Genomic DNA, 27,277 nt, shown 5'->3' on the forward strand with positions numbered 1-27,277 from the left:
TTGTCACTTTTAAATTGGAATTGGAAACCATGGTGAAGTTTATCAAGATTCTTTTGTGCAGAGTCAGAACCGGTGTGGGGAGATGACGTGTCCCCGCCTTTTCCTCCACTTCCCTACCTGTGTGACCTGATCCTTGTACGTCTTTCTCCTACCTGCATTCCCAGGTGTGAGAACCAAGAATCATTCCAAGCATGTTTTCCAGAGCTTCACACGTAGATGCCGACTCTCCAGGGTGTTTTCTGCTCACTTACACTCAAGCCTTGACACTCCTGAAAATATTTTCTCAAACTAAGGCTTTCTGTGTTTCTGCCCCTTCTAGATTCCTTTGTTGCTATGTTTGGCCGGAGCTCTTGGACAACTGCCAGCACCTGTATTCCCCACCTTTTTTTCATTCTTTGGCCTGAGCCTCCTGAACACAAATTCTTTACAGGCTTTTTTTTTTTCTTCCATCCAGGCTAAATACCTAAAGATGATTGGTAGCTTTTCTGCTCCTGGATGGGGAGTCCACAAGAAATCCAACTGAATGTAAAATATTTATAGAGACTTCAAAATAGGGGAAAATGGTCATGACTTTTGTTTCTGAGCTTTTCACTGAAAAACAATAAAAAAGCATGGGGGGAGGAGTGTGCAGTTGAATTGTTTAGTCTGTAAAAGAGGCCAAGCCTGGGAAGATTATTTACAAGGAAACGCAAAGAAACACAAGGCATTTTGGCAGCCTAGAATGCTGAGGAATTTAAGTACCAAGTAGAATTCGATTTTTGCACCTGAACCATCCTCTCAGGGCCTTATTTGGAAACTCTCAGAGAGGAAGCTTGGCTCCTTGCATTGTGATATGAATGTTGATGCAGCAAAGCCCTGATATTTACAGCTCAGCCTCCCCGTCAGGCTTGTGCTCAGAGGACAAGCAGCCTTCTGTTGTTAAGGGGCTGCTGGTGGAGGAGGTTGAAGTATGATTTAGTAGGAGGGGGGTCGTGTGTACTGGCAGTGCTTCCAATGCTGGATGCCCTGCTCGTCGTGCTCTGCAGGAGCCCCACAGGGCAGTGAATGGACCACACGCATTTTTGAGCTCTTCTTATCCCAGTTGCAGGGCCAGCCAGTTCCCCAGCTTCCTCTTGGCCTCCTAGTCCTGTGTGTTTTCAGACTGTAGGTCAAGACTTGGTAAGCATTTTAATAAAAAGAAGAAATAGAACACAATAGAAAATATCAGAGTGCATTGTTCAGGAAAACTGGGGTTTTCGTTTTTGCTTATATGTCTATGTGCTTATTTTGGTATGAGCTTCCTGCATCACAATGTCAAATCTCTTTCTGTATGCGGGTCATGGTCAAAAAGGCTTGAAACTTCCTATGCTTACTGCACTTTATTAACTAGCTCTGTGTTGAGTCCTCTGGACTGACCTGGTGTCTGAACCAGGGTGTTCCGGTCATTGCCTCCTGACTAATGCTTTGGATCTGATGACTTTTTGGATTAAAGTGAGTGTTTTGGGAAACAGAGCTCTTCTCTCTCCACTTGTTTCACACACTTTCCTTCTCTAAATGTCACAAGCTCTGTGTTCCAGTCTCCCTGGTTACCGTTCCCCGTTCCCCTCGATTTTATGATCTTAGCCTCGTCAGGAATGTCTGTCCTGATTTCCTCCCCTCACTTTATTCTAAATTGGATTATTTTGTTTAAAGATGATTTAGAATCCTGTCTTGAAATGTTTTTCTTTTGGAAATGTTGACCTGACTCACCCAAGTTGTTTTTTTGCTGACCATCTGGTGGTGGCTCTGATTTGATCTGAATAAGACAAGACAAATGGATTCCAGAAATGCTGCTTACATTTGAGGGCAGGGTAGATCCTTCATATTTCAGTGTATATCAGTGGGTTTTAGAGTCAGAATACGTGGGTTCAAATCTGAGCTTCTCCACTTTTCACCTGAGTTTCCTTGGACAAATTACCTAACTTCTCTATACCTCAGATTTCTCTAAAATAATAATAGCACCTCCCACAAAAGGGTGTTTTAAAGATTAAATGAGAATACACATAAAAGCCGTAGGAATAGCAATGCACCGTGTCACATACTGTGCACTCAATACATGTTAACTTTTACTGCCACATTGGACTCATAGAGTAGCCTTGTGAAGTTTTATCAGGAAGCTGTGTTTACATAATTTGGAAAAGCTTACAGAGTCACACCTAGTACTGATTGTTCAGACTGTTATCTAAGATTTCATGAGTGATCAGTCAGTCAGTCTCTTCTGCTGTCTTTTGGATTTTCTGATTTGGCTGTCTCCATTTCCTATGGAAGTAGAAGGAAATATTTGTGTATGAGATTTGGAAAACATTGGCTTATTCCACAGCACGTCGATATATTTTCTTAAGCACTTTGATATTTAAAGATGCCAGGTTTCTGTGTGACAGCTACACAACAGAAAGTACTTTTCTTTTCTTTTTTTAATTTTATTTTATTTTTAAACTTTACAATATTGTATTGGTTTTGCCAAATTTCAAAATGTACTTTTCTTTAGAGTCATGATTTAGCCATATTTAATTGATATCTTTATGTTTACAAAGTATAAAACAATATTTTTAAAACTGCATAGATTTAGATTTTAGGGCATTCAACAGTTTAAGTGTATTGACTGTTTTTTCCCAGTAGTCTTTTATTCCTATATTCCTAGTTCTTCAATCTCTTCCTCTCAACTTTATCTTTGAAATGGAAATACTCCATCATGTTTTATTTATCTTAAAAAATATTTTATTATTTATTTTGTTTATTTTTGGCTGTGCTAGGTCTTCATTGCTGCACGCAGGCTTTCTCTAGTTGTTGAGCTGGGGCTACCTTTGTTGCGGTGTGCAAGCTTTGCACTGTGGTGGCTTCTCTTGTTTTGGAGCATAGGTTCTAGGTATGTGGGCTCAGTTGTGCACACGGATTTTAGTTCCTCCATGATATTTGGGATCTTCCTGGACCAGGAATGGAACCTGTGCCCCCTATATTGGCAGGAGGATTCTTAACCACTGAACCCCCAGGGAAGTCTCTTATCTTTTATTTATTTAGTTAGTTTTCTTAGTGTTTCTGAACTCTCCAGGGAAGCCATTGAAATTAGTAGAAATCTAAAGATTTTAACTTTCACCTGTGTTCTGACATCTACAGTGTTCAAATCTCTATGCTTTCTAACAGCCAAGAAAGAGTCATTTGTTTCCCTGATCATGTTGCTAGAACTCCATGGGCAGAATTTTGTAAAATTACCAATATTATGCTTTCAGTCAACAAGGAGAAGGGGACAACAGAGGATGAGATGGTTGGGTGGCATCACTGACTCAATGGACATGAGTCTGATGGACAGGGAGGCCTGGTGTGCTGCAGTCCATGAGGTTGCAAAGAGTCGGACACAACTGAGCAACTGAACTGAACTGAATCAACAAGGACCAACTTTAAACCATTTTTTCCTTACCATGTGAATCACACAAATTCTAGGATATTAAAGTTTTAGAGTTTTATATGTAATTGGGTGGCACTAGTGGTAAAGAACCCACCTGCCAATGCAGGAGACCTAAGAGACGCAGGTTTGATCCCTAGGTCAGGAAGATAGATCCCCTGGAGGAGGGCATGGCAACCCACCCCAGTATTCTTGCCTGGAGAATCCCCATGGACAGAGGAGCCTGGTGGGCTACAGTCTACAGGGTTGCAAAGAGTCAGACATGACTGAAGCGACTCAGTATGCATGCATGCATGTTACTGTCATAGAGTTTTAAGTACATGCCTGATTAATGGGGTAAAACAGCAATGTCAAATTTAATTTCCTGTCTTTGTGAGTTAATAACTTCTGATTCCAAATTAAAATTCTAAACATTTTATAGTTACTTCTTATTAGTCATAAATATTTTGAAGCAGAGGGAGCTATAATGGTTTCCATTTTGAAAGGAGAAATAAAAATTAGACCTTTTTTCCTTCTAAATTTGACACAAACTAAAACAAAAATAAATTACAGGAAGGGTTATTCATCCAGTAAAGTCTCCAGATGAAAGCTGTTGGTGATAAATTTTGTTTTAATTCATAGCTCTGAAGGCTGTGTGGCTTTATTTGGGGGGCAGGATTGAATAGTTTTTGCCAGAAGTTAAAAAGTCTCTTCTGTCCTTTCTTAGTGGGGGATATGTTTTCTCCATGATCAGCTTCTTCCATGGCGCTATTTAGTAACTAACTTCAGGAAATACAAGGCAGGTGAATTTTTTTGTTTTTCCTAAGATTTTGGCTGCCAACCACTCTCAATTTATTCCTGTTGCTAAGACCCCATTTCTGAAGTCTGCCAAAGTGGAGGACTTTTTATCAAAAATGAATTCAGTTCTTTTATTTTTGAAAAACTGAACAGTAACTGACCTCATTTATGCCTTTCATTCCATTAGCATTTAGCAAGGGTATTTCTTAAAAGAGGAAATAGAATGTATTTATGATTTGTGGATGCCTAGGAAGCTGAAACAAAACATTTTGTCGAGAAAGAAGCTAGTAAAACTTAGTCTAGAATTAGAGGAAAAAATACTTTAACCAGACAGTCTTGTGTTTGAGCCTTTAGTCCTCTTTTACCTTTAATCCTGCTTTTTTAATTTAAAATAAATGATCAAACATGATTTTACTCACCTTTATTCTAACTTAGGAGCTTCGCCTTTTATTGCTTTCATTACTTAGGGTGTGATAGTTCTATTTCTAGAGAAAAGTAATATTGTATTATTTATTCCTTTTTGTCTGCCTTCCTTTTTAAAGGAAAGTTTCTGATTAAGGATTGAATAGCATGGTGGGTGTCCTTGCATTTGGTTGTAGGCATTTGCAGTTTTATGTGTTGAGTAGAGTTCCATGTACTATAGAGTAGGCTCTTATTAACTTTTTTTTATAAATGGGTGATTTTTATAAATTGGAGTATAATTGCTCTGCAATGTTGTGGTTGTCTCTGCCATGTATCAGCGTGAATCAGTCAAAATTATATACATTTCCCCTCCCTTTTAAGTCTCCCTCCATCACCACTCCACCCCTCTAGATTGTCACAGGATGCCAGGCTAGGCTCCCTGAGTTAAATAGCAGCTTCCTGCTAGTTATCAATTTTACACATGATGGTGTCCTTTCTTAATTTCTCCTATAGTTATCTGTTCTATACACGGTTGGTCAAAAAGTTTGTTCAGGGTTTTCTGTAAGATGTTATGGAAAAACCCAAAGGCACTTTTTGGTCAGCCCAATATAGGGTAGCGTGTATGTGTCAATCCCAATCTCTTAATTTATCTTCCCCTTTCCCCTTGCTGAATATACAGAAATTTTAAATTTTAATGAAGTCCAACTAATCAATGATGCCTTTCACGGACTGTGCCTTTAGTGTAGTATCTAACAAGTCATTGCCACCCAGTCATTTATTTAGATTTCCTCCTCTCTTATCTTCTGTACCTAAGTTTTCTGAAGTCACTTGTATTCAGTGAAGTATAATGTACATTCATAAAGGTCTGTAAATTCCAAGTTTAGGTCTTAGTGAATTTTTCCAAAGGGAATGCTGTCACGCAGCCACTATGAAGGTCAAGAAGTAGGACGTTATGAAAATGCACGGACTTGTCTGTGTATTCTGCCTTCTGTTATGATAGATTAGCTTTATTTATTCTGGAACTTCACCACTATAGAATTATACAATGCATACTCTTATATTTGGCTTCTTTTGCTTTTGGTTGTGGAGAGGTTTTTAATAATAGATTTATTATTTTCTTAGATAGGGGATGTTATTCTTAAGTAAGTTTTGCTAAGTTGTATTTTTCATAAGGATTTCTTCTGCAGTGATACATTTTTTGATATGTAGATTTTTTTGTCTTACACCCTTTCTGTTCCATTTGTAGTGTCTGTAGGATCTCTTCTGGTCTGTTTTCATTTCTGATTTTAATACTTTGATCCTTCTCTTTCTCTCTCTCTTAAAGTCTTGCTGGGATCTATTAATTTTATTTTTTAAGAACATACTTTGTTAAATTTATTTTATGACTGCTTTCTATTTAATTGAGGTCTTCCCTTTGTTATTTCTTTCCTTCTGTTTAGGGAGATGAAATGGGGATTAATTTATTGTTGCTTTTTAGACATTGTGAGGTGGATACTTAAATTATTAGTTTACAGCTCTTCTTTATTCGCTTGTGTATTTAGGACTATAGACTTCACTCTAAGCATGGCTTGAATTGTATACCCCAATTTTTTTTTTTATTAAGTTCTATTTTATTTAACTTTACAATATTGTATTGGTTTTGCCATATATCAAAATGAATCTGCCACAGGTATACATGTGTTCCCCATCCTGAACCCTCCTCCCTCCTCCCTCCCCATACCATCCCTCTAGGTCGTCCTAGTGCACCGGCCCCAAGCATCCAGTATAGTCCATCGAACCTGGACTGGCAACTCGTTTCATATATGATATTATACAAATTTCAATGCCATTCTCCCAAATCATCCCACCCTCTCCCACAGAGTCCTAAAGACTGTTCTATACATCATTGTCTCTTTTGCTGTCTCGTATACAGGGTTATTGTTACCCTCTTTCTAAATTCCATATATATGCGTTAGTATACTGTATTGGTGTTTTTCTTTCTGGCTTACTTCACTCTGTATAATAGGCTCCAGTTATTGAATTGTATACCCAAATTTTGATGTCTTAATTTAAAATATTTAAATCAATTCATTTTACAAGAATGTATTGACTAAATATCAGACCTCTTCCCTCTTTGTAGTTAACACTATGGTTTAGCATATTCAAATCTCTAGACATACTTTTAATTAAAAAACCTTTTTAACAGTACTTAATTCAGTGATTGTCAGACTTGTTTGGGAAATGCTGTGGGAGACAGGCAGGGTCTCCCAGTACCTGCCATCCTTGGGGAAACACCCATCTAGAGGCTTAATCAAGCTGAATGACGTTTAGTTTATTTCTAGAGTAGTACTTATTACTTGATAAAATTTATATTTATATTTGGGGTTATGTGATAGGCAGCAGCTAGCACGGTAGTTCCTTACCGTGGGTAAGGAGAGAACTGGGGTCTGAGAACCAGTCTATGGGACCTTACAGTTAATACTGTTTTAGGATGTTTCTCAAAACATGCCCCTGGGGAGGTCATAACTCAGGTGAAGCAGGGGGTTGGTTGAAGGCCCTGTAGGACATACATTGATTGTTTATCTGTTACTTCCTCCCTCCCAGAAAAGAGTCTACACTTACTGTAATCCTTAGGTGAGTGAGGGAGTTTTCACAATCTCACACCCTGATCATTAAATTTAGAGAGCACTTGATTTTTAATACTGTAAATTCCTTGGGAGTTATTTTATGTTTCCAAACCTACCTTCAAGAAGGTAGGTTAAAACATGCTCTGATGCTTTGTCTAAAGTTGTTAGCTGAAAGCCAATTCAATACTGAAATTCATCTGCTTAAAGTAAAGCTGTTATCTGAATAATGCCACATTGTTTTTCTTGACAATAATTAAATAGTATGCATCCGCTCACCCAGAAGAGTGATCAACTCATTAAGACAGAGGTTAAAAAGGAAAGGAGAGGGGGAAATTACATCACTCTTTCCAAGACTATTTGCATTTGAAATAGCACTCTTAAGAGAGGATAACGCTTTGTCCAAAGAAAAGCATCTCTAATGGTAAAGTTTTGATAATTATTATGCCTTTCTCTTACCCTAGCTAGGAGAGAAAGTAAAGGAGGCGTGATAGTAGATGACTAGAAAACAACTAACATTAGGAAAAACAGGCACTTAAACTGGAATCAAACTTAATTTTCAGGCATTGTAAAACAAATGCAATGTTAAAAGTTGCATTTAAACTTAAAAATTCTAACGATCCCTTTCTTTCCTTCCTTTCTCAGGTGTGTCCTCTTTAAGCATTCAATTTGCCAAACTCCCAAAGGGATTAAAGCATTTAAATTTGTCTAAAACCTCATTGTCACCTAAAGGTACAGTATATCTTACTTAACTTTATTTACTTAACTTTGTATTGATAATGTATTTACTGCCCCATGCTTCCTATTACATGGTTAGAATTATTACTCAGTTATGTATCTGCCTTTAATAATGTCATTGATCCTTGAACAATGTGGTTTGAACTGCCGGATCCACTTACATGTGGTTATTTTTCAGTAGTAAATGCTGCAGTACTGCATGATCCACAGTTAGTTCAATCTGCAGAAGTGGAGGAACTGTGGATGCAGAGAGCTGGCAATTAGTTATGTGCAGTTTAATCCTCGTGTTGTTCAGGGGTCAACTGTATGTGTATTGTAATACTCTGGCAGTTTCAAAGTAAAGAAATTATCTGATTCAAATTCTGGTGTTCTAAAGTGAAATGCTTTCATAGTGGAGAATAATCTGAATGTCCACATGCAGTCTTCAACTTTTTCAGCTTTGAGTTGTGGTCCTGCCTCCTGTTCCTAAAGGCAGCTGTTTGTGTTGTGTTGTTGTTGTTTTGTTTTTGATTTAGCAATTTTTTTTTTTAATAAAATATAGTTGACTTACAACACTCTGTTAGTTCCAAGAGCATAAGATAGTGGTTTGATATTTCTGTATATTCAGTTCAGTTGCTCAGTTGTGTCCAACTTTTTGCAACCCCATGGACTTCAGCACACCAGGCTTCCCTGTCCATCACCAGCTCCCAGAGCTTGCTCAAACTTATGTCCATCAAGTCCGTGATACCCTCCAACTATCTCATCCTCTGTCATCCCCTTCTCCTTCCTCCTTCCATCTTTCCCAGCATCAGGGTCTTTTCTAGTGAGTCAGTTCTTTGCATCAGGTGGCCAAAGTATTGGAGCTTCAGCATCAGTCCTTCCAGTGAATATTCAGGACTGATTTCCTCTAGGATGGACTGGTTTGATCTTGAAGTCCCAGGGACTCTCAAGAGTCTTCTCCAACCCCACAGTTCAAAAGCATCAATTCTTTGGTGCTAATGACTATTGGAAAAACCGTAGCTTTGACTAGATGGACCGTTGTTGGCAAAGTAATGTCTCTGCTTTTTAATATGCTGTCTGCATTGGTCATAGCTTTTCTTCCAAGGAGCAAGCGTCTTTTAATTTCATGGCTGCAGTCACCATCTGCAGTGATTTTGGAACCCAAGAAAATAAAGTCTGTCACTGTCACTGTTTCCATTGTTTCCCCATCTATTTGCCATGAAGTGATGGGACTGGATGCCATGATAATCGTTTTTTGAATGTTGAGTTTTAAGCCAACTTTTTCACTCTCCTCTTTCACTTTCATCAAGAGGTTTTTTAGTTCCTTTTTGCTTTCTTCCATAAGGGTGGTGTCATCTGCATATCTGAGGTTATTAATATTTCTACCAGCAATCTTGATTCCAGCTTGTGCTTCATCCAGCCTGGCCTTTCACATGATGTACTCTGCATATAAGTTAAATAAGCAGGGTGACAATATACAGCCTTGATATACTCCTTTCTCGATTTGGAACCAGTCTGTTGTTCCATGTCTGGTTCTAACTGTTGCTTCTTGACCTGCATACAGATTTCTCAGGAGGCACCCCATCTCTTGAAGAATTTTCCACAGTTGGTTGTGATCTACACAGTCAAAAGCTTTGGCGTAATCAATAAAGCAGAAGTTTTTCTGGAATTCTCTTGCTTTTTCTATGATCCAACGGATGTTGGCAATTTGATCTCTGGTTCCTCTGCCTTTGCTAAATCCACCTTGAACATCTGGAAGCACATGGTTCATGTTCTGTTGAAGCCTGGCTTGGAGAATTTTGAGCATTACTTTACTAGTGTGTGAGATGAGTGCAATTGTGTGGTAGTTTGAACATTCTTTGGCATTGCCTTTCTTTGGGATTGGAATGAAAACTGACCTTTTCCAGTCCTGTGGCCATTGCTGAGTTTTCCAAATTTGCTGGCATACTGAGTGCAGCACTTTCATAGCATCATCTTTTAGGATTTGAAAGAGCTCAACTGGAATTCCATCACCTCCATTAGCTTTGTTCATAGTGATGCTTCCTAAGGCCCACTTGATTTCGCTTTCCAGGATATCTGGCTCTGGGTGAGTGGTCACACCATCGTTATTACCTGGGTCATGAAGATCTTTTTTGTATAGTTCTTCTATGTGCTCTTGCCACCTCTTCTTAACATCCTCTGCTTCTGTTAGGTCCATACTGTTTCTGTCCTTTATTGAGCCCATCTTTGCATGAAATGTTCCCTTGGTGTCTCTAGTTTTTCTTGAAGAGATCTCTAGTCTTTCCCCTCCTATTGTTTTCCTCTATTTCTTTGCATTGATTCTGTATCTTACCAAATGATTACTACTAGTTGTGTTTTTCTTGGTTCATCCTTGGAAAGACTTCTTTGCTATCACACTCGCCCTGCCCCCACACACACATAAACCGGTCAGATGGACTGTCTGTTGTACAGAAAATGGCTGGGCCTAACGGCAGTTACAATCATCGCTTTTGCTGTACCTGCTCTATTTCCTGTCTTGGAAGTTGCCTTTCTTTCCCCAGGTTCTTTCCTGACTCCACTCACCATCCTCCCATTTTTTTCTGTTCTGTTCTTATTTTGCTATATTATCACGTTTATAACACTACTACTAATAATTGAAATCTTCCTGCATACATCATGCCTTTGAAAAGTTTTTCTTTCATCTTGTATTGGAAAAATCTCCATTCTTCCTTCTGTGTTTCTCTGTATGTCTCCTTTACTACTCACACAAAACATGTCACTTCTGATATTTCTGGTCACCAGATATGTGGACGTTTCCCCCCCACACCAGGCAATTCTCTGCAACACCAGCTGGGTATCCTATAATTCAGCTCAGTATCTACCTGGAGATGATGTTAGATCCCACAAGTTAAGGGCTCTGTCCCACAAGACTGTTATGCCCCCAACACCCTCCTCTCCCTCCATGCCCTTTACATGCCTAGTGACAAGCCCAGGTTATCAGAGGTTCTGAAGTCTCCCTCCTTGAATTTGATTAATTTGCTAGAGTGGTTCACAGAACTCAGGGAAGCACTTATTACACTTACTAGTTTATTTTTTTATTATTATTATTATTTTTTAAATATTAATTTATTTATTTTACTTGGAGGTTAATTACTTTACAATGTTGTATTGGTTTTGCCATATATCAACATGAATCCGCCACAGGTATACACGTGTTCCCCATCCTGAACCCCCCTCCCCACCCCCCCCCACCCCCTGTACTTACTAGTTTATTAAGGGTAAAGGATCCAGATGATGAACAGCCAGAAGAAGAGATCCACAGGGTGAGGACTGGCAGGGTACCAAGCACAGGAGCTTCTGTTCCTGTGGATTTGGGGCATGTCACCCTCCATGTGTGGATGTGTTCATCAACCTGGAAGCTCTCAGAAGCTCTCCAGAACCCATGGTATGTTTATGGAGGCCTTATCACGTAGGCATGATCAATTATTAACTGCATTTCCAGGCCCTTTCCTCTTTGTGCAGAAGTGTTGGTGGGTGGGAGTGGGGATGGAATTCCAAGCTTCTCACTGTGGCTTTGTCTTTCTGATGACCAGTCCCCATCCAGAAGCCCACCAGAGTTGCTGCATTAGAACAAAAGATGCTCCTACTGCTCTTATCACTTACTAATTTATAGGAGTTTTGGGAACCCTGAGTCAGGGTCAAAGACAAATATCAGAACAAGGGATGTTTCTAGTGTTCTTATCGCCCAGGAAATTACAAGGGTTTTAGGAGCTCTGTGCCAGGAACCGGCAAGAGGGGCAGAGACCAATACGTATTTTCTCTTATGTTGCACATCCCCAGATATTTTCAGAGGGCTTCAATATATTTTATAAAACCCTCATCTGTGATCATCTCTTCTGACATGTCTTCCCTATTCCTGAGGCTTCAACAGAATCACTTACTCTTTCCTTTGTGTCACTTCTAGATCATATCTAACATCATTGTATGAATTTCATGTTTTCCCTACGAGAAGGGGGCTCTCTGCCACACGTGTGTGTTTCTTGTCTCCATCTCTCCAACACCTGACATAGTGGTGTTACCCACCCAGTGTGCGTGTTAAATGAAAGTTTCTTGAGTAATTTGCCACTCCTTAACATATGACTGTCTTTTGAGGACAGTATGTGTAGTGATTGCCAGTTCTCCAGCAGATTGTCTAGGCTTGAGTCCTAACATTTTTACTTAACTACAAATACATTAATACATCTCAGTCCCTTGGTTCCTTAGCAACCTCATTTATAATATGGAAGTTTGAGTCTCTACTTCATCAGAGGTGGTGGGATTAAATGGGTTAAAATGCATAATGTCATTTTTGGCACAGAGTGGCATGTTGTCCCTGCCACCATCATCTTCCTCCTTCCCTCCCTTCTCTTTCCTTCCTCCCTTCCATCATATAATGTTTTTCCATCATGTATTTTTATATGTTCCTATTTTGCCCAGGACAACCTCAGTGTCCCCACCCACAAATCTGGTGAATTAGTGCTCCTCCTGGAAGATTCAGCTTCTATCTCCTTTTCTCTTTGAAGGCCTTCTCAGACAACCTCCTCTCACCACCTCCTGCAGAACTAGATGCCCCTTTCTCTGCATGCCATAGCACTTTGTGAATCCCTCAACTTTAGCACATTTCTCACTGTATTTTGGTTGTGTCCTAGCCTGGAAGGTTCTAGCTGGCAAGGGTCTTGTGTCCTTCGTTGCCGTGTCCCTGGCACCTGGCACTGCATGTTCTCACTGACTGTGTCGTGGGTGAGTGGGTAAAGCAAAGTGGTCCCGGAATGGTTTACTATCCATCCGTTCCTACTTTATTCCAACCGTGCAGTCACAGTGAGTGAGTTGAAATTTGGGTTAGTTCCATTCATGCCATGATTGTATCCACATGTTTAAGATGAAGGGACAAAAGTAACTTTCCAAAGGGAAACAATTCACCAGGAAGCCAGTGTTTTCTGTCCTGATGCCTAAAGCCATCTACAGATCTGAAAGCTAAGGTGTAGTCCCTTTCTGTTATCAGTGTTCTACATCAGCAAATAAATTTTATAAAAACCCTTTTCCTGATGATTATCAGTGCATTACATATTATGGTACAGACTTCGAAGATTCTGAAAAGTATAACTAAGAAAGCAAAAACTACTTGCAATATGAGTACCAAGTCAATATAAGATTGTCACTGTTGACACTTTGGTATTTGTTCTTCTGCACTGTTTTGTGTCTGTAAGTAGTTTTTTTTTAATATAAATATCTACAAAACCACACACATGTATATATGTGATTATACTATTTTATAATATGTGATTACTGTTTCATAAACTTCTTCGCCTATCCCCCATAGTAAATTGTGATCACTTGTGTCAGTAAACACTTGGTCACTTTTAGTGCTATGTGATAGCCCAGTGTATGCAAAATGTCCCCTCACTTATGCACATAATCTAATATTGTACATTTAGACCATTTTAAATTCTTCAATAGTGCAAAACATCCTAATATGACATCTATATCTAATCACCAGTCATGAGTTAATTTCTTCTTTATGATAAAATTCTTGTAAGTAGAATTGTGAGGTCAAAGTTTGTATCATTTTTTAAAAGCTGTTTCTGATATGTGTTGTTAAGTTTGTCCTCCAAATATTTTGTACAATCCTCTTTATACTCTCACCATCAGTGGATATTATTCTTTCTTTTTTATTGTTTATCAAGCATATGAACACAAGTGTTCTGATATTTTAATTTTAGTTTCTTCAGTTATTGCTTAGTTGGCTTTTCCCCCTTGTTCCTTAGTCACTTATATTTCTTTTGGAGGAAGTTGCTAGGTCCCCTCCTTTGTTACTCTTCTATTTAAAGGGTAAATTTTTTTCTTGTAAAATCATGTATCACGTGCTTCATGAATCTAACTCTTTTAAGGTAGAAGTTTTTTTTTTTCTAACTTGATATTTAATATATTTGTTCATTATTATTACTAGAAGACAGACAGAGGGATGTAACAATCTTTGATCCTTCTGAAGGCAAGGTTGGGTCCTGAGGTACCTGAGAGATGCCCTGTCCCTCCCAGTGATGGGAGTGGGCAGGTTCTTCAGCTTCCTCTGAATCAAGACAGCCCCACATCCACCCTTTACAAATGAAGATCCACACCTTTATCTCTTTTCTGCAATAAAATATGTTTGAGAATTAATATTGTTTTATAACATGTGACCCAAAGAATTTTAAGTCATCCTTCCTAGGATGTATATCTTGAAATGTTGCCTTTTAAAAAATTGATTTCTTAAAGGTTTTCAGTATTCTTGCAGACTGTCACAAAGGATCTGAAAGGTCTGTGGATTTAAAATAACTCAGATTAAATTGCACTTTTAAACTTTTGCTGAATTTGACTAACATATTTTATTTCTGTGAAAACATTTATATTCATGACTCCATAATTCAAGGCAGATTTTTTTTTTTTAAATCTCCCCATGACATCCACACTGTGTCCAAATATCCTTTCTCTTCCTCAGATGTGAGCTAAGTGATAGTTTTCTGGATTTCTAGTAAATGTCCTGCTGGTTGCCAGATTATGTCAGTGCAGGGCCATCTGGTACCACCTTTTTCCAGCTGTAAACACTCCAATAATAAATATGAAGAATGGTCAAAATCACTAGATAGCCAGAATTGAGAATAGCATGAAAACTTGTGTGTAGTTTGGGTTGGAAGAGCCCTGATTCTTTCCATCTTATATTTTTGTAATTTCCTGCCATTACTGTGCTTATTAACCCAGGCCTCACGTGGAATGGGCTCAAGAGGTAGGGGAGGAAATCCTTCATTCTGTCTCAGTAGCTTGAAGCTGAGCTGATAACACAATTCTCTCCCAATTCTAATCAGACATTGGCCAACTGCCAAGCACCCATATTTGTCAAGGAGTGTTTTGCTGTCAAGACTAATTTCACCTTCTAATTTCAGAATTTATTTATTGAGTTTTTTTATACCTCACTAAGGACATAATTTTAAAAATTATTTTCTTGATGAAAGTCTGATGTTTTCCAAGTGTTTTAGACTCAATTATGCCATTACAAAATACATTGATACTACCAGTAGCAGACAAATTTAAGGAAGTTGGTCATTTGAACGATCATAGAAGTTACCTCCAGAAATCAACGTTTTCTAGAGGCTATCTTGAGTTCCTTTTTTTTAACAGTATCAAATCTCCACCTCCTTCACTGCCAAGCCCTTGGCTCTTACTTCTTTGATAGTATTCAGTTCACTTCAGTCACTCAGTCATGTCTGACTCTTTGCAACCACGTGGACTGCAGCACACCAGGCCTCCCTTTCCATTACCAACTCCCAGAGCTTGCTCAAACTCATGTCCATTCGAGTTGGTGATGCCATCCAACCATCTCATCCTCTGTCATCCCCTTCTCCTCCTGCCTTCAGTCTTTCCCAGTATCAGGGTCTTTTCCAATGAGTCAGTTCTTCGCATCAGGTGGCCAAAGTATTGGAGCTTCAGCTTCAGCATCAGTCCTTCCAATTAATATTCAGGACTGATTTCCTTTAGGATTGACTAGTTTGATCTCCTTGCAGTCCCAGGGACTCTCAAAAGTCTTCTCCAACACCATAGTTCAAAAGCATCAATTCTTCGGTACTCAACTTTTTTAGGGTCCAACTCTCACATCCATACATGACTACCAGAAAAAACATAGCTTTGACTAGACAGACCTTTGTTGGCAAAGTAATCTCTCTGCTTTTTAATATGTTCTCTAGATTGGTCATAGTTTTTTTCCCAAGGAACAAGCATCTTTTAATTTCATGGCTGCAGTCACCATCTGCAGTGATTTTGGAGCCCAAGAAAATAAAGTCTGTCACTGTTTCCACTGTTTCCCCATCTATTTGCCATGAAGTCATGGGACCGGATGCCATGATAATTGTTTTTTGAATGTTGAGTTTTAAGCCAGCTGTTTCAGTCTCCTCTTTCACTTTCATCAAGAGGCTCTTTGGTTCCTCTTTGCTTCCTGCTGTAAGGGCCGTAAGGGTGGTGTCATCTGCATATCTGAGGTTATTGCTGTTTCTCCCAGCAGTCTTGATTCCAGCTTGTGCTTCATCCAGCCTGACATTTCACATGATGTGCTCTGCATATAAGTTAAATAAGCAGGGTGACAATATGCAGCTTTGATAATACTGACCTCACTAAATTGTGATTATTCAACTGTCTCTCTTTCCTACTGTATGGCCTTTGAGAGGGTGAATTATTCTCTGAGTCTCAAAAGCCCATGCCTGCTATACAGTAGCCTTTAAATAAAGATTTGTTGCATTGAATAAATCCTTGCATAGCACTGGCTTTTCATCCTGGAATTTATTTAGCTTCTTTCCTGATGGTCTTTGAATTTTCTGAGGGCAAAGAATGGGTCTTATTTACACATACCTCCCAATCTCCAGCATTTTATAAACATGTTATGAGCACTTAATAAATGCTGAGTTGATGGCCCAAGAAATTCTTGCATGTATTTAAGTAAACTATTTTCCCTTCTGTGTCTTGAAGTCTTCTCTATACAAACCCAGATGCACACTTACCATCAAGAAATGGCTCAGTAGCCTTTATCAGACGCACACTGGAGTTGGTTCTTTGTACCTCTCCAAAGCTGAAGGATAAGATAATAACCTCTTCATCAGTGCCACACATTCTAAACTTGGAGCAGAGAACTGCTCTCACGTGGGGCTGTACTTGTAATGCTCAGCTTTTTTCTTTTTTTTCTTGAAGTGCCTCTTGGGGTTCTGCACTCATGAGCAATTTTGGCCTGACCCTTGCCCCTTATCTGATGAAGAAATTATCCATGTCAGGACAAAAACCCCATCCCCTATTTTAGGTGGCTAAGACAGCCTGGGATTTTCAAGAAGAATTTTAGTGAAAAAGAAAAACAAAATGATTTATAATAGTATACCCAATTGAGAAATAGTTTTATTTCCAAAATGCACGATTTGGAACAATGGACTTTGAGTAGAAACAGAAAAAGCATTGCAGTATCCCACATGCCTGTTATCTAAAGAATAATCATCAGTAATAATTGTGTGTATTGACCTCTTTAAATCTCAGGAAGGGAACCGTCCTTTCTGGGCTCGCATTTTAAAGTGTCCTGATGAAAATCTACCTACCACAAGGTGCTAAAAGGCCTATTTCAGTTCCTATTACCCAGAGATAGTAGACCATACCTCTCTCTTTGCAGAGCAATCTTGCCTCCTCATATTCATCCATTTATGTTAGAGTTGACTTGAATCATTTATGTTATTTTATATAAATAGTGTGTAGAGTAATAATTATCAGCTTTTCCTTTTGATTGCTTGTTCCATTGTGTACAGAGCATTTTCTCTTTGTAAAGTCTGTTTCAATCTAAATTTTGCCTTGAATATAATGCATTAGGCAGAGCAGTACATTCCTAGATTAACTTCCACATACTTTCAGTAGTCTAAAGTATCTGACTCTGAATCTGCATCCTTTTAATACTGTACATTAAGGCAAGAATCACCTGGCAGGATTGAGAAAGGGATAAAAATGATCAGTTAGATTGTTTGCGTCATTCTAAGACTTCAAAGTAAAATCTTCTCCCTCCACACCATTAGAAGTGGAGCAGAATGAAGCTGATTCCATTTCATTCTCCTCCTCCTCAGTGAGTTGGTTGTCAGTGACTGACTAACCTGTTCTTCTTGAGAAGATGTCAGAAGACCATCCTCAAGCTGCCTTTTGGGAATGGTGCTTCTGGTTAACCTCAGTCCTGCCTGTTGATGGGGCTGTTGGACCCTTTAAAGAAAATCACAGAACTCATTTTTGTTCCTGGAATGGAAACTAAGCTTCATCTTGTTATTGTTGCAGGGGTGAATAGCCTTTCTCAGTCACTGAGTGCCAACCCTTTGACCGCCACCACCCTCGTTCATCTGGACCTCTCAGGGAATATCCTTCGCGGAGATGACCTCTCGGTGGGTTTTCTTTCCCTTCCTGCCATCTTCCATGAAACTGTACTTAATAAGCCTGGAATAATTTCTCAATAGGGCTTTGTAATGTATTTTCCCACATCTCCTTTTATAATGACATATTAAAATCATTTAGTTATGAGCTTGTAAGTGTTTTAGAGAAATATTCAGAGCCTGCCTTCATTAAATGTAATCTATCTCGTACATTTTTTTTCCTTCTCTCACTTAAGGTTGCTGAAGTTTAAATTCTTTCTGCAAATACTTAGTCTGAAGAAATTTTTTCTACATTTCAAAGCATTGTTGCACCTGTTAAAATTGTCTGATAAGAAAGATTAGAGGTGAAAAGTGAATTAACTTATCATTGAATAATATTATTAGGAAGACCAGTGGCTTTTAAAAACATAGTTTGTGAAGGAAAAGGATGTTGGGATGAACTTCAGTCCCATGTTCCATGAATACAGTAAAGAAGGGAAGGGTTAGGGGTCAAACTGGGGCTACTCTTGAAAGTTTGAGTGTGAAGGGAAAAGTTTCCCTTCAGTGGTAACAAGGTTTTTCATGCCTCTGACTCAGTAATATCAGCGTTTGGCAGATCTTGTTGATAGAGTGAATTGGGAATCATCTCATTGTCAGATGGGGTGAATGGTCCCCTTCCCTCTGGTCACCAGGATAGAATTTAGAATAAATGCTCCTTTATCAAGGAGGCCTATAGTACCTGGACCTCTTCAAAGGACCTTCATTTGCATCTCATTGCTTTATGGAAGTGAAAAATGCTGTGACCTGTATTCCCATTTCTCTTCTGTTTTACTTTCCTTGTAAGACAGGGAATGTTGCCACAGTCCTTTTTGTAGTTATTTGCTCTCCCTTACAATTGAACTCATTTACACAGTCCTTGCTCCCTGGCGTGCCATGACTTTTTCAGTGTGTTGTCCAACCTGAGTTGTGCCTTTCCCTGGCAATTCATAAATCTGCTCCCTCCAAACATGAAACCAGGGGTCTGCTGGGAAACCACCAAAACGTTACAGTCACACACTAGCAGACTCGAGAGAAAAAGTAGAGCCTGAAGATGAAACAAGAAGGGGCATTCATAGGCACCTAAGACAGCCAAGGAGCTGGCCGGGAGTCCTGTCGCAGCTGGGCTTCTGGGGAAGGGCAAGTGGGATGATGAGGCCTGAGTGGCAGTGGGCTTCTAGCCCCTACGTGCTGAGGTTCTGAGAGCCATTCAGCTGGTGCTTCGGGGGATAACCCAGCCTAGCAGGGCCTACTGGAGGTGTTGGCCAAGTAGGGTCTCGTCACCACTTGAGGGTGATTAGAGCTCCCCCAGCTGGTGGCCAGGAGTAAAATCACAGTGCCAGGCAAAGAGAATCAGATCTTCGTTAAGTGAGAAAAAAAAAAAAAGATTTTTCTGAATCAGAATTTTCATAATACAGTACATTCTCTGTGTCTGAGTATTCTAAAATACTTTTAGTCCAGCCTGTTGCTCTTCTGAATTCCTTAGTAGAGAGGAATTTTCTCAAGCATCTACAGCTATGTTGCTACACTCAGGAATCTTTGCCAAGGACTAGGACGTCTCAGTGTAAGCTTGTTTGTTTTTTCAAGTCTTTCAAGGCATCCACTGAAGCGAAGCAGAGGTTAGCTATTTGCCTGGTGGCAGGAGCTTGGAGTTGGTTTGCTGTTGGTGGCTGTTGGCAGTTACTACTCACATAGGCAATTAGAGAATAACAGAGAATTATTAATTTTATTGTTCTGATAGCCTTGTACAGGGATGAGGGGATCATTTATGCACTGTGACTCCCTAGAAACTGAAGTGTCTTAGCTATAAATGACATTTTAACCACCCCCCCCCCAAAAAAAAACAACTAATCGTGTTGTCAGGCACTTTCTTGTTAGATTTTGGAGGTAACTAAGGATATAAAAATTTTTTTGTTGACCCAAAAAGAGAATATATATTCTGAAACTACCACCCTTTGTTTCAAATTCAAAGTAGTGGTTCCTTGAACGCTTTCAAAAGTCGTTAGTATTTTGATAGGGTGGCTGCAATTCAGATGGTATTTCATTCTCAACAGTTAAAATCAATTAGCACAGTCCCAAAATAATATAACAAAAATAGAGCTAATCAGAAAAACTAAGTCATATGTAGCAAAAAGGGGGTTTGGTAGCCAAGACTCCATTTGGCCTTTTTTAAAAAAACTTATATATAATTTAAAATATTCTTTGGATTTTTGCTCTCAGGGAAGGTAACAGAATAACAAAAAATTCTGCTGATCCTCTTGGGAAGAGTGAAGCATGATCCTGGGTGGTTTTGGGGCAACTTTATTTAAAATATTAACTTGCATTGCGTGTGGGCATGTGCCTGTGGGCATGTGTTTTCTGGATCCTAATATATTTGGTTTTTATTTTTTATTTCAAGTCCATGTACAGTTTTTTGGCCCAGCCAAATGCCATTGCTCATCTGGACTTATCCAATACTGAATGTTCCCTGGACATGGTAATATTTTTTTTATATTGCTCAAGGGGTCTCAGAACAGCTATTTATAAGATGGGAAACAATGGGCTTTCTCCCTAATAAGATATTCTTTTAGTCTTAGAAATATTTGAAAATAAGAGTGATTGTTTCTTTCCCAGGTCTGTGGAGCTCTTCTGCGTGGCTGCCTTCAGTATTTAGCTGTGCTCAATCTCTCCAGAACTGTGTTTTCTCACCGGTATGAAGTCGTTCCTGCTATTATCATCATCTTTTAGGAGTGTCTTTCTCTCAGAGAACATTGTAGTAAGATGAAAACAGTAATAAAGGGTGCATGTTGTATGTGAAAGAGGAGATGGTCCTAAACCATTATTGATGAATAGTAGACCTTGCAAGCTCAAATTTTTGTTATGTCTTTTCTCCCTGCATGACAAGGTTCTTATCAAGAACTCCAACCTGCCTATCTGAACTCTGTAATAAGGTGCCATTTCTCGTATGTGGACAGGCATTCTCTCTTAATACGGTAAAAATCCTTTTAGAAACGTCTGAAGGTGTTTCTCAATAATGCACTTTGAAGTAAGTCTCAACTGTGTCTGGGAGGCAAAGACCATAGTCAGCCCAGAGCTCTTGTATTCTGATTCGTGGAAGTGGCCGGCCAGCCTCAGCGCCTCACTTCTACCTTCATGTAGAATTCTACAATTCATGTAGAATTGTTTGCAAAACCAGGTGGTAGATTAGAAGTAACAGATATTCACACACAGCAGAAGCAGCAGCTTAGAATGGGAGAATGCAGAAGAATGATGAAAAGTACATGGGTTATTTTAGATTTGGTATTCTATCATTTAATGTATTAATACAATTCAGCACTCAGCATTTGTTACCACAAGTCATAAACAATATCAAAGTCATGATATGCTCTTTAATAACATGGAAGACTGCCTAATATTATCTCCTCTTTTATTGGCTCACCTTTTTTAAAAGCTTTATATATTCCAAGGGATAATAGTCACTTTGTTGGAAAAAATCAGAATTAAACATGCTTTCTTCTACAATTATGCCTCATAAATAAGTTATTCTACATTTTAAAGTACTTGTGGTCCCTTACTTGAACAGTGATGTAAATCTTTAGGATAGCAAAAATATGCCACAAGTACCTCAACCAGATATGATCAGAAAGTGTAAAGTGTAGGAGATAAAACAATGGGAGAAGTTGAGAGTTTTCTTAGGTACTGTATTTCAAAGACCTTAGAGGGTATTAAGTTGACTGCCCCATCAACCCATGTATTTGAAGAGAGCTCATGAAACCATGCTTTAGTGGAGCTATGATAGACTGAGGAATTGGGTTAGAAATGATATTATAGTACTATAAGGATCTTCATCGAATCAGCTCTTTTGTGATGATTGGTTGTCAGTAGAGCTATTAAGCTTGTAGAGCGAAACTGTGCTAACAAATTGCCTTGTCTTCCAAATGAGAGGATGTGATTACACTGTTTAATACCCACTCCCTTACCTAGATCTAATCATAGGAAGCCCCTAGTAAATTATGTCAAAATTGCTGCATTTGCACTGAATTGTAGATTATTAGCCAGTCTGTTCATATTGTGGTTCACGGATAATTTCAGAAGTGTAACAGTCAGGGTAGGTCAGGTTGTTCTAGTAACAGATGATTACCCCCAACCCACCACCCTCTCGATAGCTTTCTGCAACCATGATCTTGCAACATGTCTGTTATGGGCCGGCCACATCAACTTCACGCTGGGAGGCAGAGCAGCCTCTTTCTAGAACATTGACAGTCACATAGCAGAGGAGAAAGAAGGATGGTAACACACACATTGGCTGGTAAACCAACTCTCTGGAAATTGCACACATCACTTCTGCTCACATCCCATTCACCAGAGGGGCTAAGCCTGCCATTTGTGGGGTAACTGATCATCATCCTTCAGAAAGGGGCAGTGAGTATTTGGAAACATTAGAACATCAACACCAATACGATGTAACAGGGAGAAAACTATGTTCAAATAAAAAATTAACATTTGCTCATCAGAAAATGAACCTGAGTGTTCAAGCTTATATCCTTCTGATATCTGAAACCAGAGTTGCTTGAAACATTTGGAATGTATTCTACCAGAATTCTCTTTCTTCTTGAATTTATTTTTCATTCTCTCAAATAGAGATTCTTGCTGCTTAGAATAGAAAAATAGCTATTTTCTTCTCAAATAGCCTGAAATTGTCCTGTTTTAAAACCTTTCTCAAATATTGACAGGCTTCCTAGACCTCTGTGCATAAAATGTTGTTGAATAAGACACGGTTGAACTGGACTTCTAGGATGGCTTCCTCCCTGAGATAGTATGATTCCCTCACAGAATATGCATAGCTATCATTAAATGAGTGTTGACAGGGCATCAGGCTAAGTGCTTTACTTAGTGAATCCTTTCAACAATTCTATCGGATGGAACAAAACAAGCTAAGCATTGATATTCCAATTTTGACTCTGGAATTTCATTTTTCTTAAACCCTCATATTGTGGTGTTGACTCTGTCTTCTTGTTGAGTTGTATGATTTGATCTACTTCCCACTGGAATAGCAAGCAAGGGGATATATTTGGAGGTTATAACCCTTTCCTTTTGCAGTTTTGTCTTTTTTCTAATATTTGTCCTGAAATAATTAGATTTGTGGTATGGCTATAAGAGCCGAGTAGAATATTTGTCATGCAGGCTTCTTGCCAATCAGACTTGACCTCTAGTCTCAATCTTGGCGCATCTGAGACCTCTACATCTGAAAATATCGCCAAACACAGGTAGCGATCCTTAACAATCTGATGTCATCCAGTGGGAAGGCTCTCTAAATTGGTGAGAAATATATGTCTTCTTTGACTTATTTCCTAAAAACTCAAATATGGAGTTTCCTAGAGATCTAGAAATAGAACTCAATGAGTTCCTTGGCTATGAAGAATAGAAATAAAATGTTTTAAAATTTAATGACATTTCTTAACCTCTCTTACATGACTTTAAAAAGTATACTGAATTTACTTTCAGACTTTTTTTTTCTTTTTACTTTTAAATTTCTACTGAGGATACAACTGATTCATGGATTATTTCACAGTGTCTGAATTACCAATGAATAATTTTGCCAGTATGGAAGTGGGGTGTGGAGATGGAAGTTTAAGTGTATGACTGTCATGATTTGTTTTTCAGGAAAGGAAAAGAAGTACCGCCGTCTTTCAAGCAGTTTTTTAGTAGTTCTCTGGCTCTGATGCAAATCAACCTTTCAGGCACAAAACTGTCTCCTGAGCCCTTAAAGTGAGTGGTTAATTCATTTTCTCCAGAGCTTTTAAAGTTCAATTTGTTATTATGAATGTGTTTGAGGGAAGGGAAAAAAGACATACAATCCCAAGACAGTCAAGGCAGATGAAAATGCCTTTTACTTTGGGTCACAAAGGAAATCAAATTCTTTTCGAGTACATTGTGTGCTATTGATATTATTGTATCTTCTAGGGGAAAAAAATCTTCCTTTGGTTTGTGACCTTGGCATTAGTCACTCATCTATAAAAGTGCTTCTGGGTACCATTGCCTTTATACTGACCTCTGTTCAGGCCATTTTAGTTAGACTCTTGTGTGAATTCTAAATATTTCTACTAACAATAATAATCAAACTATATGTACTTGTGTGTGCAACAGAACCAATTTTTAGGTGTTTTGCTTTCTGGTTACCTGGGTATCTATCTGTTTGGGTATTTTTACTTGGCAGGCAACTTATGTTATGGATGAATAGCCCCAGTGGATGAGTAGCAGTGAAGTTGAACTTTCTAGAATAATTTGTTATCCCTGAATTTCTGTTCATCATTGCCAGAAATAATGAAAAGGGCTGTAGAATCTAATTTCTCATTGAACATGTTTTCAATTTTAGTTATGAATACCTATATTATCAGTTATGTTCAAATGTGCACACATATTTCTCCTTTCCCCACCTAACATGTAAATCAGCATTCAGTTTTCCCCTGTAATTTGTGTGAAATGTTAAAATCAATGTCTGCTATTTATTTTACTGAAAAATGTTTTTCAAATTAATTTGTAAATTCTCTTTTTAAGAGCTGTGAAATTCTCGATAACAGTATTCTGCAAAGTGCTGTGTGACTAAAACGACAGAGGCCTTGAGAAAGAGTTGATCTATAGCTAAATGCTAAAAAAGAAATTCTGATATTATAGCAGGCCTTTAAAAATTTTTTTAAACTTTTTGTTTTGTGTTAGGGGTATAGCCGATTAACAATGTTGTGGTAGTCGTTTCAGGTGGACAGCAAAGGGACTCAGCCATACATATACATTTTTCTATTCCCCTGCAAACTCCCCTCCCATCCAGGCTGCCACATTACATTGAGCAGAGTTCCATGTGCTATACAATAGATCCTTGCTGGTTATCAATTTTAAATATAGCAGTGTGTACATGTCCATCCCAAACTCCCTAACTATCCTTTCCCACTACCCTTCTCCCTGGCCTTAAAAAAAAAAACAAAAACAGAAAAAATGGAATCTGTATATTAGAGATCTCTAAATATAATGGCTGCAAATAGTAAAAAACCATGATTAGGCTATTTGTGTGGATATGAATAAAGCTATGAGAATCAATATTCTGAAGGGGAATCCCTTATAACTTAAACACAGTTACTCATTTGATTGATATTTATCGAGCATTTACAATGGACTATGTTCCGGGGGGCACTGAGTAGAAAGCAAAACCAGATTTGATATTATCATATCATATCAGCATGAAGTTAGCATATTCAAAGTGGTTTTAGTGATAGGTGCATGGTATACTAATTCTTTCAATGTTTTTGGTCCTGTAGAATATAGAGTAGTTCTTCATTGATCAGGGCAATTGATTTTATAGAATAATCCTCACCACAAGAACATGAATTTACTTGTGCTTTATTATAGATATAGGCTTATAAAAATTTATATTTAAAAGATATTTTGTCAGTGTTAAATCTTGTGACCTCTTATTATTTATGTGAATGTTTAATAATAAATCAGAACAGGCAGACCTCAGAGATACTGCAGGATTGGTTCCAGGTTCCTGCAATAAGGTGAATATCAGAATAAAGTGAGTCACGTGAATTTTTGAGTTTCCTGGTGCATATAAAAGTTATGTTCTTACTATACTGTGGTTTATTAAGTGTGCAGTAGCATTATGTCCAAAAAATGTCCATATCATAAATAAGAAACACTTTATTGCTAAAAAAAAGGCTAGCTATCATCTGAGCCATCAGTGAGTTGTAATCTTTTTGCTGGTGGAAGGATTGAAATATTGCGAGATGGGACACAGAGGCGAGAAGCAAGCAAATGCTGTTTTAAAAAATGGCACCAGTAGATTGGCTTGACATAGGATTGTAGCAAACCTCCAATTTGTTAAAAAAAAAAAAAAAAAAAATGCAGTATCTGTGAAGTGCATTATGAGGAGGTATGCCTATGGTCTCTTCAGGTCTGTGTTTTACCCTGTAAAATTTTTAACATGAGGAAAAGGCTGATGGCTCAAGATTCTATAAACAAAATTTCATATGTGCATTTAATGTGAAACTATAATTTGAAAAGAGGTGCTTGGGTTTACCTGTGAGAGGATGAGAATGGAGGGGAACTTGCAAAACACTGCCCTAAGCTGGACGCAGAACTGGGTGCATCTCCACAAACTGTCACCTGCTGTGTTGACAGCAGCCGTGGGAAGGTGTCATTATCCCTATTTTACAGCTGAGGAAATTGAAGCTCAGAGAAGCCAAGTCCTTTGTCATACTCACTGTCACAGGTTGGGTTTTTTGGGAAGCATAGTTAGAGATGAAAATTTACCTGTAGGATTTTATTAGGAAATGATTTTGAAATCCCACCTGTGAGGTACAGGGCGGACAGGAAGGAGGTGGGATGGGACAGAGGGGAGATTGAATTGGGGCTGCTACAGTGAAGCCCTCAGCCAGCCTGATGGGAGCTTTGTTGTTGGGATGACCCTGAGCTGGGTGAGGAGGCTAGGCCTTTATACCCCTGTGTTGATCAGTCCTTGGATACAGGCTGCTCTTGGAAGCAGATGTGACCTTGAGTGAGATACTTTTCTGCAGCTGAGGCAGCTCCCATAGAGGACCGATGGTCAAGGGGGCTCTGGGGAGGAACGCTGCAGAGTCCACTACTCCAAGGAAGAACACAACTCTGAAAAAAAACAGTTACTCTCTTTGAGCAACCACTGGCTCAGGCCTGTTCCTAAACCACATTGCATCCCTGTGTACCGGGTGTGTGTAGGGGGTGGTGGGGGGAGACCCTCATTTCTTACAGGATGGGGAATTCGTAGCCATAAGAAGGGTAAAGTAAGGCCCCTTCTCTTGAGAGTGACACTTTAAAGTTTGGACATATCCATATTTTATAGAACTTCCCCACTTAACAGATCTCCCCCACTTTGACAGATCTGTGAAAAGCGATACAAAGAGAGTAATTGCTTTTTTCAGAGTTGTGTATTTTCTTGGAGGTTGTTTTTCATCCATATTACAGTATTTTAAGGGGTTTTAAAGAAGAGGATGACACTGCTCCTTTAGCGTTTCCTAAAATCTCCAGAACAGAGTGGTTCTTGTGTGTCCCAAGCCTGCTCCCTGCTCCAGCATTGCTTAGGGAGGCATGCGGCCCCATTTACCGCTTATACTTCTTCTTTCACACCCTCTCCCCTTCTTCCCTGTACCACCCTCCCTCCCTGCCATGTGGTCCCCCTTCTGCCAACCCCATAGCCCTGGCCAAGTATTCTTAATAGAGCCATTAAAATGGAGGGATGTGCTACTCCAAAATTATAACTAGTACCACATATCCAGTGCCGAGGTCCAGCCCCAGCTGATCCAGGGAGTTCGAAGTGGGGACGGCGTCAGCGAGGATCAGGATACAATAGCTTCAATTAGATATTAATTAGAGATATAAAGAGTACTAGAATAAGGATAGCTCAGTAGGAAAAT

General features: G+C 38.9%; 1 protein-coding gene across 7 annotated transcripts in view; it reads left to right on the forward strand.

Moving 5' to 3' along the window:
- The window catches only part of CARMIL1 (capping protein regulator and myosin 1 linker 1), a 315,090-nt gene that overhangs the window by 185,049 nt on the left and 102,764 nt on the right, over nucleotides 1-27,277 (forward strand). For all 7 annotated transcript variants that reach the window (XM_044928005.2, XM_044928010.2, XM_044928014.2 and 4 more), the window contains 5 exons: nucleotides 7,846-7,932; nucleotides 17,752-17,855; nucleotides 20,257-20,334; nucleotides 20,472-20,548; nucleotides 23,502-23,606. In XM_044928005.2, coding sequence (XP_044783940.1) covers nucleotides 7,846-7,932; nucleotides 17,752-17,855; nucleotides 20,257-20,334; nucleotides 20,472-20,548; nucleotides 23,502-23,606 — 451 coding nt within the window. The remainder of the gene's footprint in view (nucleotides 1-7,845; nucleotides 7,933-17,751; nucleotides 17,856-20,256; nucleotides 20,335-20,471; nucleotides 20,549-23,501; nucleotides 23,607-27,277) is intronic.

The sequence above is a fragment of the Bubalus bubalis genome, chromosome 2, assembly GCF_019923935.1.
Source record: "Bubalus bubalis isolate 160015118507 breed Murrah chromosome 2, NDDB_SH_1, whole genome shotgun sequence".
NCBI lineage: Eukaryota > Metazoa > Chordata > Mammalia > Artiodactyla > Bovidae > Bubalus > Bubalus bubalis.